Here is a 17,200-nt window from a genome sequence, read left to right on the forward strand (position 1 = left end):
CAATGGCTCCTCTCTCCAGGTTAGTGCTGGGCCATTGCCCAGACACTGTGCTAGGACACACTGCTACAGCAGACACCATTCAGTAGGCAGCATTTGCAGGCTTCTGTCTGTTTCTGCTCATTAAAAACCCACTAAATTTTCTCATTATGAAGAGTTATGAAACTTCAGGGTTCCTGACCAAATTTCAGACCTGGTTTCAGCTTTTATGTCATCCTCAACCTGGATTATTTCTCATTTCCTAAAATTTCTTGTTTTCATGCCTGAATACACACACAGCACCACAGGCTTCAGAGCAGCTGTTTAATTTCACTGCAGAAGTAGCTGCCTGACAGTGGTGGGACCAATGCTTCCAGTGCATCCTACTTATAAATACTTCAGGATTCTTTTAGATAAGGAAAAGCTCTGTATAAACTGCAGGCAATGTTTATTTCCTGCAGCAAAAAGGACAAATGGGGAGAAGCTTATTTTCCAATATGATTTATTTATTCAGACAATAGGGAGATTAAACTACTCATTGCAGAGACAGCACATGTTTTTGTCTCCCAAGTTTCCATTGCAACAGTCCCATTATCCTTCAAGACTTCCAATGTCCTTAACAACTACAGAAAATATGAGGGTAGCGACAATTTCACTGAGGGCTTTTCATTCCTCACATAAAACAACAGACACAACAAAAGGGATGGGACCATAACATAAAGCTCTTCACTGCTTCTTGCCTGCTGCTTTACAGAGTATGGTTGGTCCATTGTTCTGTGGTGAGGCTTCTCGTCAGGTCAACATGACATTGAAATTTCAGGTATTTTTTCAGGGGGGAGAAGGAAAAAGTCTGGTGAGCCTGTGTGCTGCCTTGACAAATAGACTTCAGTCTTGAACTGAAGGGAATGCCTTCGAATTTGACAGGGTGTTCAGGCTCTACAACTTGCTGGAGAGCTATAGCTGTGTTTAGATGGAAACTCAGTGGAGGATGAATTTCTCCAGCGATACTACAGAGATAAAGAGCCATGAGAGCTGCCCACCATGTCACTCAACTTTACAGCAAAGGTGCTCTTTGATTAATTACCACCAGTAAGAATTTCATTCTGCTGGGCAAACTCCTTAAATACAAGTTCCCAAGCACTCTCAGGCTACACATTTCCTGCCCACACAAACACCCACCTGTGGCAGCTGGAGAAGGGAGAGGGTAATTCTTCTCTTCTTCCATGAACTGCAAGGCGACAGTGCAGAAATTGCTCTCATACTGAACCACCAAGTGACTTAAAGCCACCACCAGCTCCTATGGGAAGAGCAGAAGAAACAGGCACCTGATGGTTACATAGGTCAGGAAGAAAAGCTCCAAGGGAAACACAGAATAATATGGTCATAGAATCATAGATTGGCTTGGGTTGGAAGGGACCTTATCAACCTAAGTTCCAACCCCCTTCCACGAAGCAGGGATGTTTCCTGCTAGACCAGGAATGTGAGGATTGCTGTCCTCAGCCCTCTGTGGCATAGTCTGACCCTCTCCCTGTGCTGCACACATACATGGAGCAGACCTCTCATCCTACAGCCTGTTCTACATTTGCTCTGAGCTGAGGGAAACAGAATCTGACAAGAGGTCCCTAGGGACATGGCTCAGCTCTTCCAGGGAGAGTTCTGGTGCTTGAATCCTTTGCTGAACCAGTCTCATGCCGACCTGCAGTGTCAGCAGCAAACATGAGAACACTGCTCCCTACCCCCAAAGGATCATCAGTCTGTTCCTTCTGACCCACTCTAGGTCCCTTCCAACCCCTAACATTATGTAATTCTCATAGTTGCAACATGAGGACCTGAATTATTGGGTTGGTGGGGGAAGAGAAGGTAAAGTGCAGACGCTCAATTAGGTACCACTTGCTCAAGGCATTTGGAAACAACAAACAGGAAAGGTGGAGAACTGGTTTGGGTTGCTGTTCTCTGTTCAGGAGATTAATCTCCAAAAGAGAAATTTATGAATCTCCAACAGCATACAGTGTGACATGCAGCTCTCTCTTGAATTAAACTGATTAAATGCTTGGAAGAAGACAACAAAAACTAACCCTCACAATGCTGGTGACAACTGTCAGGGTGTTGATGTTCCAGGTAAGTAAACACCAGCATTAGGATACCTAAGTACACCCATCAAGAACAAGCCAGAGTGTCAAAAAGTCTTTAATGTACTATTGATGTACAATGATGCATCAGAAATTGTAACTCTCCAAAACCTGAAGAATTACTTTGTCTATCATCTGTCCTTGTGCTTTCTAAACCCACAGTGAGATCTTGTTACTCTCAAGTTCTCTCCAAGCACTCTTACTCCCTCTCCTCTTCCTCCCCTAGGACTGCCACACACTCCATGTTTCTAGCAACATGTTGCTATTTCACTTAAACCCTGAGGTCCTGTAATATAAAATATTGCAATCAAACCAGTAATCAACAGAAGAGCAACCCAGCAAGAATTCTCAGTCTTCTGTGCACCTGAAAGAGACTTCAGTGTAATTGCTCCTTCTTTATTCCTGTCTTCACGTTCTCTTTACATCAAAAATCCCAGGATATAAAGATTCCCGCAACTCCCTGAGATGGTGACTCCTGTTTCAGACCTTTGCTTAGTGGGATACATGAGCTAAAATCAAAGGTCTACAGTTGAGCAGCAGCAGCAGCAGCATTTTGATCTGCACAACAATCTTATCACCCAGCCAGGCTGACACACTATTTTCCTTGTATTATTCTTGCCAGCAGACTTCTTATGCTGCAGACTAAATGAAACGTCGTAATGTGGGCTTTCAAAAAGGGAAGGTGGATCAAAGAGTGTGGTGGGTTGAAATTACCCCCAAAATAAAACTGGCAGACCAGCTCAGTTGGAAAGCAAATGGAGCTGTATTTATAAGCAGACCAAAATCTAGAAATATGAAATGCAATGAGTATGTACAAAATAGACAACATTTACAGTTTATAAACGACACAAGAACCCCCCTGGACAAAGCCAGGGGGTTACCAACAGCTCCCCAACCTCTGCTCTCTCCTCCCCAACCCAGAGAGAGAGAAGAGCAGAGGGCAGCTTGTTAGTACTTAGCCACAAGAACACAGCCAAGGTCAGCAACAGCCAAGCAAAAGCTACCAGCTGGTATCTGCTAGAGTCAAGAAGCTGAAAAGAGTAAGAGTTCATTTATACAACTAACTTTATGTTAGTTATCAGACCAATGGGATTATTTAGACCTTATCATTATTTTCCCTTTTACATCCAATGGTAATTTATTTATGTCCTACCACTTGTCCAGAGAAGAGCCACGAGGATGATTAGAGGGCTGGAGCATCTCTCCTGTGAGGACAGACTGAGGGAGTTGGGGTTGTTCAGTCTGGAGAAGAGAAGGCTCTGAGGAGACCTAATTGTGGCCTTCCAGTATCTTAAGGGGGCCTACAAGAAAGCTGGGGGGGGACTTTTTAGGGTGTCAGGTAGTGATAGGACTAGAGGGAATGGAACAAAAATAAAAATGGGTAGATTCAGATTGGATGTTAGGAAGAAAATCTTCACCACGAAGGTGGTGAGACACTGGAACAGGTTGCCCAGGGAGGTGATAGAAACCTCATCCCTGGAGGTTAAGGCCAGGCTGGATGTGGCTCTGAGCAACTTGATCTAGTTTAAAGTGTCCCTGCCCATGGCAGGGGGGTTGGAAGTAGATGATCCTTGAGGTCCCTTCCAACCCTAACAATTCTATGATTCTATAATCTGTGGAAACTTTCCTAGGCATCAGCCTAAAACTACCATACAGAGCATCCCAGAACGCTCCCCAAAGCGTGCAGTGTGAGGCTCAGCACTGAGCCCTCAGCCCCAGCAGCGGCTTGGTGCTGCTGTTCCCATCGGTGTCATCAGGAACCAAAGTTAAAAGTCTTCTCAATGAAACAAAGACACTTCCAAGTAAGTCAAATTCACTGAGCAGTCTAGTACATAATGCATGCTCTGATGAGGCCTGGGAGAGAGCTCATCAGCATGAGCCCACCCAGCTGGCCATCCCGCAGCTCTTCCCTACCTTTCTGACCATGGGGCTGCCGTCGTTGATGAGCTGGGCCAGCATCATGGCCACGTTGTGGTCGATGGTGGTGGAGTGGTCAGTCCGCTCAGCTGAGTTGCCCACGAACGTTCCCAGTGCAAAGACTGCAGCACAGCGAACCTGGGGGACACAAAATGATCAGGGGGCTGGAGCACCTCTCCCGTGAAAGCAGGCTGAGGGAGCTGGGGGTGTTCAGCCTGGAGAAGAGAAGGCTCCAGGCAGACACAGTAGAGGCCTTCCAGTACCTGAAGGGGGCCTGCAAGAAGGATGGAGAGAGACTGTTTGCAAAGGCCTGCAGTGATAGGACAAGGGGCAATGGCTTCAAACTAGAGAAGAGCAGATCTAGATTGGATGTGAGGAACAGGTTCTTTACTATGAGGGTGGTGGAACACTGGAACTGGTTGCCTAGGGAGGTGTTTGAGGCCCCACCCCTGGAGATATTCAAGGTGAGGCTTGACAGGGCTCTGGGCAATCAGATCTAGCTGAGGACATCCCTGCTTACTGCAGAGGGAGGTGGACTGGATGACCTTTAGAGGTCACTTCCAACTCAAACCATTCTGCGATTAAGATTTTCCCCTTCTTCCCAGTCTGCACTTTGCTGATGGGGCATTTTTTTTATCCCCACAAATGGCATCTCTGGAAACCTGGGCTCCTGCATCACGTAAATAGTGAGGGTTAAAGGGAAGCCCACAGAGAGTTAAAACCAAACCAGGCCCAGCAAAGAACTGAGTTTTAAGTATTCACAGATTGAGGAGTATATTTAATTTCCTCAGAATACTTGGTGACCTTCCCATGGGTGATTTTTTCAGTTGATGGTGCCTAGAATATTAATTAATAAGAATAAGGTACAGAGGGAGTTACAGCTGGGATGTGAATCTCTTTAATAAGAGTGCTGAACTCCAGTCTTCAGAGAGGGGCTTACAGAGAGGTAGAAGATGATGGAAAGGAGAAAAGACAGCAGCTCAAATCAGGGTAAACTTTGCCAGATCACACAAGGAACAGAGGGATCAGATGACTTGGTAATCTCACAGCTTCTTTTGGCAAGGACAGCAAACAAGGGGGATAAGGCACCATCAGCAACTCCAGGATGTGCTTCACAAGTAGAAACACTCCAGCTTCTCAAACTGGGGGCTGGGTGTGCCAGAGGGACAGTGAACCTGACCAAAGCACAAATACTGTTCATACAAAGGGGGGAAAGATGGGGCCAGAGAAAGGAGGTGGAGAATGCAGGACAGAAAGACTGAACGCAAAGGGGAATCTAATCTTTACTCGCTGCACGTTGGCAGTGGTGCTTATCTCCAGGCTTACTTCTCCCACATGCGATGTCACTTCACTGGGGTCTGACAGGCTCTGTCAATCACTGCCAGGCTCTGCACAAGAATCACTTTTCTCTTGGAGAGTTTGTCACAAAGGTAAAACACACTCACTTGAGGATGTATTTTCACACATACCAGGAGGAGAAGTTTTCATAGCTGGACAAAAAGACTAGAGGGTTGTTTGTGACACACAGCGAGTTCTTAACAAGCTTCTGATATTCAAGAAAGCAAAGAAAAGTGAAGTTTCCTAATTTGGGTGCCAAGAGTCCAGGGCTTTGGGGCTATAGGAACTCCCCTGCATTTCTTGGGTTACTTCTGTAGGGCTTGTATGATTTGTACCACCGTGAAGATCTTTCTTTGAACCAGAATCAGTTGAAAAGCTCCTGAAGACACCCTGGGTTTGTAAGAATTTCTGTAGCCCTCTGCCAGCATCCAGTTTGGTTACTTGACAACTTGGATTCGTACCTCTGGGATTGGATCTGAGAGGAGGCTGTAGAGCTTTTCATGAGCACTGTCTCTCACACCACACCACCTGGCTGAGTCAAAGTTCTGCCATATGCGGCCTAAACAAATGGCCACCCACTGACGCAGGAGAGGATGTGGATCATTCAACTGCTCCAGGCAAATAGCAATCAGGTTTCCTTGAAGGCAAGCTTCCTAAAGACATAAATCAAGGCAATTTAATTTGGATGACAGTTTCCCACCTCATCATCCAAAAAAAAAAAAAAATAGAAGAAGATTGTTTCTGAAATAGACAGGAAATCAACAGAAAGTAATTATTCACTGCCTAGATACTGCTTGTGTTACAAAATACCACTTGGAAGCAACATGAAGGGAAGGTCAACTACACCCTGCTACAGCTAGTTAAATAACTGAGTATTAGGAATGCTTGTGTAATGCACAAAGCCTGTTTTCACCTCACTGGAAATACTCCTTACACCTGTCAGAGCCCCAAGGTTTATGGCTCATTCCATATACCCTTCCCAAGAACTTTATCACAGCCATCAAGTTTCCTCTTGACAGGAACCAGGCACTATTTCCTTAACAGCAAATCACTGCACTGCCTGGAGGGGTGATTCTTGAGTGACTTGCGTCCTTAACCTCCACTTCCAGGTGCCAGGAGCATAACGGGTGTTTGTCACACCTCCAGCTCAATTCTTCTTTAAATCCACACAAAAGACAATGTAAAGCAATCCTCTATTTCAGTTTTCCAGTTCAGGGCTGTGCTTTAATGCAAGCCAAGACATTTCTTATTAAAGCCAAGGCACAATGCAGAGAAGAGGCAGGAGGGAATGAAAAGCAGAAGGATGTTGGGACTCACCTGCCCCGTGGTGTAGTTGTTAACAATCACAGCCAGGATAAAAGCAGTCATTGTCCTGTGCTCAGCCTTAAAACAAAACACAACTCATTGTTATCTAGAAAACAGGTCAGAGAATGACTCCAGCCCACATTTTCTGGGACAGGAGATCACTGTAAGTGCAGTTTGCATCACATTAAAAGAACAAGAGAGGGGAAAGCAAGCTTGAATTTCCTTGTCATGCAGCCCTGTCACTAGTTACACCTGAGACACTTCATCAGCCTTCCAGCATGACCCTCCAAACCACCCCCTCCCTGTGCATCCCTCTGGAAGAGGCAGACAAATACCTGTTACAGGAAACCACAAGAAGCTTTTGCAGAGGGAACTACAAAACTTGCAGTGCCTCTGCACCCAGCCCCCAGGAGCCTCCAGCTCCCACTGTCACCACTGACTGATCTGTGCTTAGGTTTGCCAATCCTTGTTTGGTTAGGCTGTCTCTAGAGCACAACTTGGCAGGAACATTTGTAACCCCTCTGGTCACCAAGCCCACAGCTCAGCAGTGACTCTCCAGCAGAGCAGTGGGTGTCACAGGAGATGGAGGTGGGAGGCACCAACCACATCAGAACAGTGACAGCTAAGCTAAGACAAGCTAAGCAAATGCTAGAGGAGTCTTAATAAAGATGTCTTGTTCTTACTGGCATATAAGGATCTGCCAAAACTGAAAGGAAATACTTGTGACCATTGTCCTTCACAAGGTCAGCTTGGCATGACTGAAAAATAAAAGAGAGACAGAGATAAACACAATGAGTACAATAACAGAAAAATATGTTTTCCTCCAAGGACAGCTGAGTATTTCATGTCTTAATCATTTTTCTCACATCCCATTTTCATTTGAGAAGCAAAATAAAGCTCTGGCTCTGTTGAGGTCACAAACCGGCATCCCTGCAAGAGAAGGGCTGACAGGGCTGAGCAAGTCTAAAGCATAGAACCCCCTACCACCCTCCAACACCACAGAAACAGCAGCTGAAAACAGATTCATAGAATGGTTTGGGGTGGAAGGGACCGTAAAGATCATCTGGTTCCAGCCTCGCCATGGGTAGGGACACCTCCCACTAGATCAGGTTGCTAAAGGTCTCATCCACAACACCTCCAGGGAGGGGACATCCACGACCTTCCTGGGCAACTGTCCCAGCTCTTCTCTCCTGCTTAGAGAAGAGTGCAACTTGACATCCTTCTGTCCCACATTAAACCTTCAACAGTATTTGAGAGCCACCAAAGGAAAACCAAGGAGGAATCCGATTGGCTTCTGGTTTTCTACATTTAATAGAATAATAATTTAAGATCACATCTTCCAAAAGCCCCCACTCTAATTCTCCACTTGATTTCCAATCCCATGGTGAGGTAATTAGCTCAGCATAGATGAGGTTTGCTGATAATTGCTGCTCACTATCTTCCACTTGTAAAATCCTGATCAGATCTGTAACATTCCCCAGGCAGGGATAAGTGCCCTGCCTGCTTCCAGAGGTCACACCTCAGCTACCAAGAGCCAAGCAGCAACTTCTGCTGCCTGTTCAGATGGACATGGGCACTCCTGGCTGCAAACCCACAGGCCACGCTGCTGCAGATGCTCTTGGGGTTCCTCTTCCCACTCAGCCACAAGGTCCAGAGTGAGGAAAGTTTTTGGGTGAGTCTGGTCTGTGATTCTTCTTTAATAAACACAGCATCCCCTTCCCTGTGGTTATGGAATCATAGGACGCTTTGGGCTGGAAGAGGCCTTAAAAATCATCTAGTTCCAGCCCTAATCCACCATGAGCAGGGACATCTCCCACCAGCCCAGGTTGCTCAAGGTCTTGTCCAACCCAGCCTTGGGGTTCAGTTTGACAGCACAGTCTTCCCAGCTCCTGCTGTACCACTGGAGCTGATTTTCCATCGTCTGACAGCCAGGACGGGGGAGTATGTGTCTTGTGAATGTTAACATAGCACCTTCCACAGGCAGGACAACTCTTGCAGACTGCCTAAATCATAAACCTGGCACATGCCTTACACTGAGCCATTACCAGAAACTGCACAGGTGGGGAGTGGAGGAGGAATTGCTCATTATTTACATATCCACTTTTTACATTCTACCCAATCCTCTGCCTGGGCAGGACCAGATTTTGACAGGAGGACTTCAACTCATCTACACAAACAAGATGAATCATTGTATTTCTTGGTCAAGTGCTAACATGCATTAAATGCCTACAACAGCAGCATGGAGCAGTCAACAACTGCAGAGCAACTCCACTGTTTCACAGCCTGCAAGGAGAACAGTGCAGGTTTCCCTGGCGTTGCAGCAGTAGCAACAGGATGGTGTACACCCTGGTTTTGCTACCATACCAACTGAGGTCCCAGGCTGACATATTAAGGTCAAATGGAAGGAATACACCCTAAGAAAGAGAACATTTAAGGGAGGAAATCCTGACTTGGCGAGCAGTTTCCCCTGCCTGTGCTTCTATCACATGCCTCATACCACAGACAGCATCATGTATTTTTTATCAGCATAGAAGGTGCAGGAGGGAACTAATTGTTGAAAGGAGAGGGGGTGGCAAGGCAGAGATGCAAGAGAATATTTTATTGCTGAAGAGAGTAAAGATGCTTCTTCTGGCAGACCAAAGAGCAGAGGGAATGGATTGATGCCAGGCTGCAGCTACGAGAGGCTTTCCTGATTTGTGTGTAATGCTGCACAAAGAACAGGCTTCCTTTCTTCCCCCTTTCCACTCACAGTGTGAGCACTTTCTGTTCCTTACAAAACCCAATCTCTTTGCTATAATGTTGGCAAACAGACCCCAACAAAGGGAAGGCTGTTCATCTTCACACCACATTTACTGTGCTGCCACTGTTACCCAAATACCTGAGGCTCAAGGGAGGGAGGCAACTGCTACAAAGCCAGCAGACTTGCCCAAAACCCTCCCTGCTTAGATCCTGTGAAGAATATGGAAAGCCAGCATCATAACACCTCCTCCTCAAGGAATAAGCAGCTACACTTGTGAATAATAATACAACATGACCAAAACAAGCTGCAGGCTTGGTGTGCAAGTTCAGAGCTTACATAAAATACAGAGCTCCCAGTGCTGGGGAGAGGGGAGGGCACAGGTCTCCTCTTTCTCCTTACTACAATTATGTGCCCTGTAAATTATTCCTAAAATCTCACAAGTTCCTGGAACTCAGCAGCACTGCCACAGCTCAGGGATGTCCTGAGTAACCACACTGGTCAGGAAACCCTCACCCCTCAGGTAGGTGCCTCCACCAAATTATCCTCAGGGCGCACTGGACTTCAATATTTGTATCAATTGTAAGATGAGACATGGTGGTCTCAACCCTGTTAATGAAAAACACATCTGCAAAGTGAGCATAGGATTAGTGCTACAGAAAGGATGAGAAATCTTTGTTTTCTATTCTCCCTAGTCAGTTCTTTGGACTGGGAAGATGTCCTATTCACTGTCCCACTTCAGCACCACTCACATTTTCAGTACTGTTTAACCTGCAAGGGTTTTTTTTTTACTTGCTTAAATTGCTGACCAGGATCCTTTCTTACAGCTGGGGTTGGGTTGGGCTTTCTCCCTTTAAATGCACAGAATCATAGAATGTTAGAGGTTGGAAGGGACCCCCAGAGATCATTGAGTCCAACCCCTCAGCCAAAGCAGGATTACCTAGGGTAGTCCACACAGGAATACATTCAGGCAGGTTTTGAAAGTCTCCAGAGAAGGAGACACAACCCCCTGGGCAGCCTGTTCCAGTGCTCTGTCACCCTCACTGTAAAGAAGCTTCTCCTCATGCTGAGGTGAAACCTGTGTTCGAGTTTGTATCTATTGATACAAATCCAAGTGTTTAAGGTTTAAAACCTGCTGCTTACCAAATATTATCCATGTACCAAGTCCTTGACCTAATCTGTGTCTCCAAGTGGTAGCACACAGCAGTACTCCCACACCAGCCTCTACCTGTCAGACAGCTACAGCAGGAACTTTGAACCATCGCTTGCTACACAACTCTGCAGGTGGATTGTCTAGGAAAACTCCAGCAGGCCTCAGGCAGAGATGACCTCAATGAACACCCTATGGGAAATCATCTGATTACACAGGGGATTAAACCAGACCCATCTAAATATTCCAACGTTTATTAGGGACACACAAACGTTTCTGCCCGAGGTGCAATGGTTCTAGAACGCTGTTGATTTATCCTGTAATCTTCATGACAAGACACAGCGCCTCACACCATACCATGCTGCCTGAAGGGATCACCTGAAGGGACACAAGGGACACTACAGTGCTGTCACCTGTCAAAACACCTTCCTTCTGCCTCCCTGCCCAAAGAGAGGGAGGGATCAGGACAGAAATATGATCTTAGCAGGATATTCTGCTCTCCAAGGCACTAGTGAGCTTTTGCATAAATTGTTCCCAGTCACATGCAAATGGAAAGAGAGAAATGAGCAATCAGCACAACTCCAGTCCTAATGAAGTCATTTCACCAGCCACAGTCTCCTGAAACCAAATCAAATGCCCATCCAAGGGACAGCTGATGAAGGGGAGAGGCAGCACCGTGAGGATGAAGATTATCTGGCAGAATGATTGAAAATCAACACTCTCATTTGCTGGGGCAACAGCTTCTGCCTGGATGATGGAGGTGGCACCCACTTGAAACAGAGCCAAGCCAGAGGATGATGATGTAGAGGATGGCACTTCCAGACCCACACAACCCCGTGCACAGTACTAACAGCAATACCATGCAGCCTAACGACTAATTACTGCAGCTACCCTTCAGTCAGCATTTTCTGCCTGCCTTCACACACACAGAGCTCATCCCTGCAGTTGTCATCCCCCTCTGAGTCCTATAAAACACCATCTCTGAGATAATACTGCAGACATGCAGTGCAGCTGCTCTCCACTGCTCAGGCCATAAACTTCTGCACCACTGGATCTGTCAGAACACTAAAAGACCACCTCTCATCCTGGACCATGCCAATACCACTCTTGTGGTTTCTTCAGATAAACTGACCCTCTGGAAATGCAGAGAGCTGGGAAGTGGAGCAGGCTGAGTGTCAGAGAACTTGGGAGTCCCCACGACAGGCATGCTGCAATTCTGGGGTTGTTTGGAACTTTGTTTGGAACTGAATTTGCTTCAAACACACAGGGCCAAACCCTGAGTCAGCAGAGGAGGGGAAAGGCATGTCTGCACTGATGCCTAGAGTGTAACATGCAATCATCTTTTAGCTTCTGATGACATATTTGTTCCCTTTATGGTGTGACAGCTTGAGGCACTGCCTGTCCCCTCCCTTGGCAGCATTCACTGTGCTCCCATGCTGAAGCTGCTCTCTCCTCCCTTCTCACTTACACCACTTGTCTGTGGGGACAATGAATGATACAACAGAAAAAAATCCAAATACAGTATTTAAGAGAATTTTTTCCCCCTGTTGTTCTGTAATAAAGCACAGCCTACAACACCTTCCACTAGCCCAGATTGCTCAAGGCCTCATCCAACCTACTCTTGAACACTTCCAGGGAGGGGGCATCCACAACCTCCCTAGGCAACCTGTTCCAGTGTCTCACCACCCTCACTGTCAAGAATTTCTTCCTAATCTCCAGTCTCAATCTGCCCTCCTCAAGCTTCAATCCACTCCCTCTCACCCCATCACTACAAGCCCTTGTGAAATGCACCTTCCTGGTTTTCTTGTAAGCGCCCTTCAGGTTGCTGGAAGGCTGCTATGAGGTCTCCCCCAGAGCTGTCTTTTCTCTAGGCTGAACAGCCCCAGCTCTCTCAGCCTGTCCTCATAGGGGAGGTTCTCCTGTTCTATGATCACCTTCACGGCTTCCTCCAGACCCGCTCCAGCAGCTCCATGTCCCTCTCACGCTGGGGACACCAGAACTGGCCACAGTGCTGCAGGTGGGGTCTCACAAGAGCAGAGTAGAGGGGGGAAGAATCACCTCCCTCATCCTGCTGGTCACACTTCTTTTGATGCATCCCAATACATGGTTGCTTTCTGGGCTGCAAGCAACCACCGCTGGCTCATGGAGAGCTTTCCATCAGCTGCTTGGGTCAGGGCAATCCCAAGCACAAATACCAGGCGGGGCGAAGAGTGTCTCAAGAGCAGTCTGGAGGAGAAGGACTTGGGGGTGGTCAGCTGATGATTTCCATTGCATGGAAACACAAACCTACTCTGAAGCATACCTGGGGCAGAAGTGTCAGCCACGGAAAGGCATGCATCAAAAATAAGCTGCTTGAGAGGCAGCTGCAAGATGAATAGTTTTCATTTTCTTTGCCTTCTAAAATCCTCTTAGGATGTTAATGAAAATGTATTTCTGAAACTGAACTTGACAATGCTAGATCAACAGTGGGGGAAAACTCCACCAAATTCAGTATTACTCCCTACACTGAAATGGAAGAAAGCTAACAAAAATAAACCCCCAGACAAGCAAGATCCAACTTCTACAGCAGGTCAGACAATTTTGGGGTTGGTTTATAACCATGCCTGCAATTAACTGTGCATAACTCTCCTAATCATTTTATACTGCTCAACTAACTGCACCCACCAACCAAAGAGTCATATATATGACTATACAATTCTACCTGCAGTTACTTACCTGCTTAATTACTTATTTTAAACCCCACAAACCAGAGCTCTGGCCAAGGCCACCTTTAAAAGCAGGGTTGTTTTTAAACCTCATCCCGAAAGGTGCCAAAATCTTGTAGAGAAGATCAGAACCATGGACCCACAACAGGAATATCCTGTCCTGTGGCCAGGGTAAATACTTCTGTGCCAGCCACCTTCAAAGCATCAGCATGTGCATCAGACTTGCAGCAGGATGTATAAGCTTAAGTCACCAAAAATGACTTTCATTTCTAGGAAATTCTGTGTCTGAAGACTGCCCAAGAGCTGTTTTGACAGCTGACAGGTATAGTCTCAAACAAAACAAACTGGATCACAACCTAAAGTGAACAAATCGAGGGAGAGCATGAATGTGTGCAATAGGCCCTCACCTGGGAATATGTGACAGAAGAGACAAGGGCATTTGAAACCCCTTCAGCAAGCAAAGCAATGATCCTCCCCAATAAAGCTGCAACTGACACATGGAGGAACTCAACATGAGGAAGAACTTTACTGTAAGGGTCATGAAGCACTGGAACAGGCACCCCAGAGAGGCCTTGGTGTCTCCTTCTCAGGAGACTTTCAAGACCCATCTGGATGTGTTCCATTGTGACCTGCACTAGATTCTATGGTTATATGGTCCTGCTCTGGCAAGGGGGTCAGACTTGGTCTCCAGAGGTCTTTTCCAACCCCTGACATCCTGTGATCCTGGGAACCAGTGAGATCTGATGGCTTTTTCCTAGGGCAAGTACACCCCAGAACCAGAGGAGGAACAAGGAAGTGTGAGATGTTAAGGTGGCATTGCAGCATTTACAGACCTGGGTAGGTATGAAGAGGTAGGCAGCCAACCCAGGCAGTGTCAGCACCTCAAAGGAGGCTTCCCATTCCCAAAGTTTCAGAGGCTAGCTTCAATACAAGTCAAATAAATTAACGAGGTGTCCAGCTAATGAAGCACACTTTTGAAGTACCTCGAGTCTAAAGCAACTGGATAAAGCAAACAGGGAGGGGGACAGAAGCATAGTCACAACTGGATAAAGCAAACAGGGAGGGGGACAAAAGCATAGTCACAACTGGATAAAGCAAACAGGGAGGGGGGCAAAAGCATAGTCACAACTGGATAAAGCAAACAGGGAGGGGGGCAAAAGCATAGTCACAACTGGATAAAGCAAACAGGGAGGGGGGCAAAAGCACAGTCACAACTGGATAAAGCAAACAGGGAGGGGGGCAGAAGCACAGTCACAACTGGATAAAGCAAGCAGGGAGGGGGGCAGAAGCACAGTCACAACTGGATAAAGCAAACAGGGAGGGGGGCAAAAGCATAGTCACAACTGGATAAAGCAAGCAGGAGGAAGGCAACAATGCTCATTGCTGAAACATGAAAGAAACAGCCAAGGTCAGAAGTACTCACACTGTCCACTGCCAGGATTTTGGCCCAGATGAAGACAAGGAGTGGTCTCAGCTCACGAGCTGAACTTTGAAGTAGCTTCAGCACATATGGGAAAATGCCAACAGACAGGGCCTGGGGAGGCAAGAGAAGAACAAGCCCTTGTGAATGGCTCAGAATGGCTCAGGGGCAGGACCGAGTGCTTGGGGAGGACACAGCAGATTTAGTGGCACTGGTGAGGAATTTGGTAGAACACAACTTCAGAAATTTCCAGTAAAAAAGGGGTTCTCTGGGTATTCATCTATTGCTCCTCATAATCCTGGATGTCACCAGGTATTTTCAGACTCATTTGGTATGTGGAGACTCAGAGTTCATCTAGCATCAGCTTTTACTCCTTGCAGCCTGCGCTGTTTTGTGCTTAGGTTGGGCTCTCCTCAGATGGGGCTGTTTGCTCTCACAAGTAAACAGGCTCAATAATTGCAGCCTTCCCCCTGGAAATGAAACAGGCCTCATGCCTTACACAAGCTTTTCACCAAGCCTTTTCCATGGGATTGGAGTTTAAGCTCATGGGAGGCCACGCAATGTGCAATCTTTGAGGATCCCACTGTGGCTGCTGATACCCTGCTCACAGCACAATGTAAAGGAAACATGGTGGGGGGTGGCACCTGAAGTGCTGGGCTCCCAGAGATTCCACCCACACAACCAGGCAGCAGCTGAGCATCAGCCAAGTGATACAGCCAGCAAGGTTTATAAAGCCCGTAATAGTCAGAACAAAGGCTGCTGTGGCTGACCTGCAGTCCAGAGCTCTACAAACATCTCTAATGTACCTTCCTTTCTACCACTGAGGACCACGCTGTCCACAAAGCATGCAGAAGGGAGTCTTGGCTGAGGTGAAGGAGTAAAGTAAACAAAGCCACTAAAAAGTTCCCTCACTGAGCTATTCCATGACCAGCTGGTGGTTCATCTTCATCATTTTTATCGACAAATAGCTCTGTTTCTAAATGCTTTAAGTTAAATTCTTCTCTATTGCCCACACTATACTAGGCACTTTCCAAAATGCAGAAGGCAGCTGCTGCCTTCTTAGAAGAGCTTATCAAACCCAGAGACCAAATAGATAAAGGAAGAGAAGAAAATGATGCAGCCAGTAAGCTGAGAGAACAGATGACAAACTTGTGTGCTGGTTTTCTGCTATTTATTTTACAGGAGAAACTCTCTGATCCACCCCAGATACTTCCTCCTGGTTTGCCCTTCACCATGTTTTACTCTGCACTGTTCCCAAGGAACTCCTCTCTGCTGCAATGAGAGGTTGGACTCGATGATCCTCGAGGCCTCTTCCAACCTCAGTTATACTGTGATACTGTAATGCAAACCAGAAGCTCTTCAGCATTTTTGTTTGTTTGTTTGTTTTGTTTTATGACTACAAACCACTTTTCTTTTAGGGCTGCTTGCTCCAGTTTCACACACATGCACACATATACCACTGGTCATTTGTCAGACCTGAGGAATATCTTTCACATCTTCCTCCCATACATATTCACTGCTGTTTACTTGCCTATGCTAAGGGGGCTTAAGACTTTCACGAGACAATAAGCAACATCCTCTCACCAAGCTCACTGCCCAGGGGCCCAGGTCCAAAAATCTTCCCAGCAAATCAAGAGCCCGCAGCCGATGGACCTGGCTCAGCAGCACCTGCAGAGGAGAGGGCCAAGAGTTATTGACACTGTAGTGACCAAAACTGACTGCAGAGCAAATGGAGAGGACCTCAGGATTGCCATGCCACTTTGAACAACCTGGTGGCCTGAAGGAAAATGCTAGAAGACAAACCCTGAGTGCTGAACACTTCCATAGAATCACAGAATCCATGGAATCATTTCAGCTGGAAAAACCCTCTAAGATCATCAGGCCAACTGTCAGCCTGACACCACCATACCCACTAAACCATGTCCCAAAGTGCCATGTCCCCGCATTTTTTGAACACCTGCAGGGATGGTGACTCCATCACCTCCCTGGGCAGCCTGTTCCAATGTCTGATAACCCTTTCAGCAAAGACTTTCTTCATATATCCAATCCAAGATGTCACCAGTGGGCTGCTGTCCCTCCTGGTAACACTCTCCTTCACGAAGCTCCTGCAGATAGACACAAACACCTTCCTAGGAGCACAGTTCTACTCAGTCTCCGTGTCACTGCTCCACTTGTTCTCTCTGTTAATTTTCCTCTCAGGCACAGTGGCTCCTATGCAGCACAGCTCTGCCTGATGGAAGCAGCCCTTATGGATTTCAAATATTCTCATCATACCACTTGCCCTCCCCCAGTGAAGAGGGAACACAACTGTATCTGCAGGGAGAATTCAAAGGTGAGCAAAAAGCCCAGCCTGCCATTACTCAAAACAGCTCAGAAGGAGAAAAAGAGGCTTTGCTTTCCTTGGCAAATCAATGTAAGAGACTTAAGAGGAAGGCAAAAGGTCACATTAGTCATTAATAAAAATCTCATTAAAACAGAGTCTGACAATGATAATGAGGTGGTAGTTTACTGGCTTATACCTAC

At 46.6% G+C, this 17,200-nt stretch overlaps 1 protein-coding gene across 2 annotated transcripts in view; it reads right to left on the reverse strand.

Annotated features, from left to right (window-relative positions):
• RPTOR (regulatory associated protein of MTOR complex 1) overlaps positions 1-17,200 on the reverse strand; it is a 178,123-nt gene that overhangs the window by 57,741 nt on the left and 103,182 nt on the right. For both annotated transcript variants that reach the window (XM_068151258.1, XM_068151257.1), the window contains exons 12-18: positions 16,262-16,345; positions 14,681-14,791; positions 7,349-7,423; positions 6,678-6,743; positions 5,822-6,013; positions 4,020-4,160; positions 1,156-1,273 (exon numbers count right to left, since the gene is read on the reverse strand). In XM_068151258.1, coding sequence (XP_068007359.1) covers positions 1,156-1,273; positions 4,020-4,160; positions 5,822-6,013; positions 6,678-6,743; positions 7,349-7,423; positions 14,681-14,791; positions 16,262-16,345 — 787 coding nt within the window. The remainder of the gene's footprint in view (positions 1-1,155; positions 1,274-4,019; positions 4,161-5,821; positions 6,014-6,677; positions 6,744-7,348; positions 7,424-14,680; positions 14,792-16,261; positions 16,346-17,200) is intronic.

The sequence above is a fragment of the Melanerpes formicivorus genome, unplaced genomic scaffold (genome assembly GCF_026170545.1).
Source record: "Melanerpes formicivorus ecotype bairdi unplaced genomic scaffold, bMelFor1.0.p_v2 SCAF_21, whole genome shotgun sequence".
Classification (NCBI taxonomy): domain Eukaryota; kingdom Metazoa; phylum Chordata; class Aves; order Piciformes; family Picidae; genus Melanerpes; species Melanerpes formicivorus.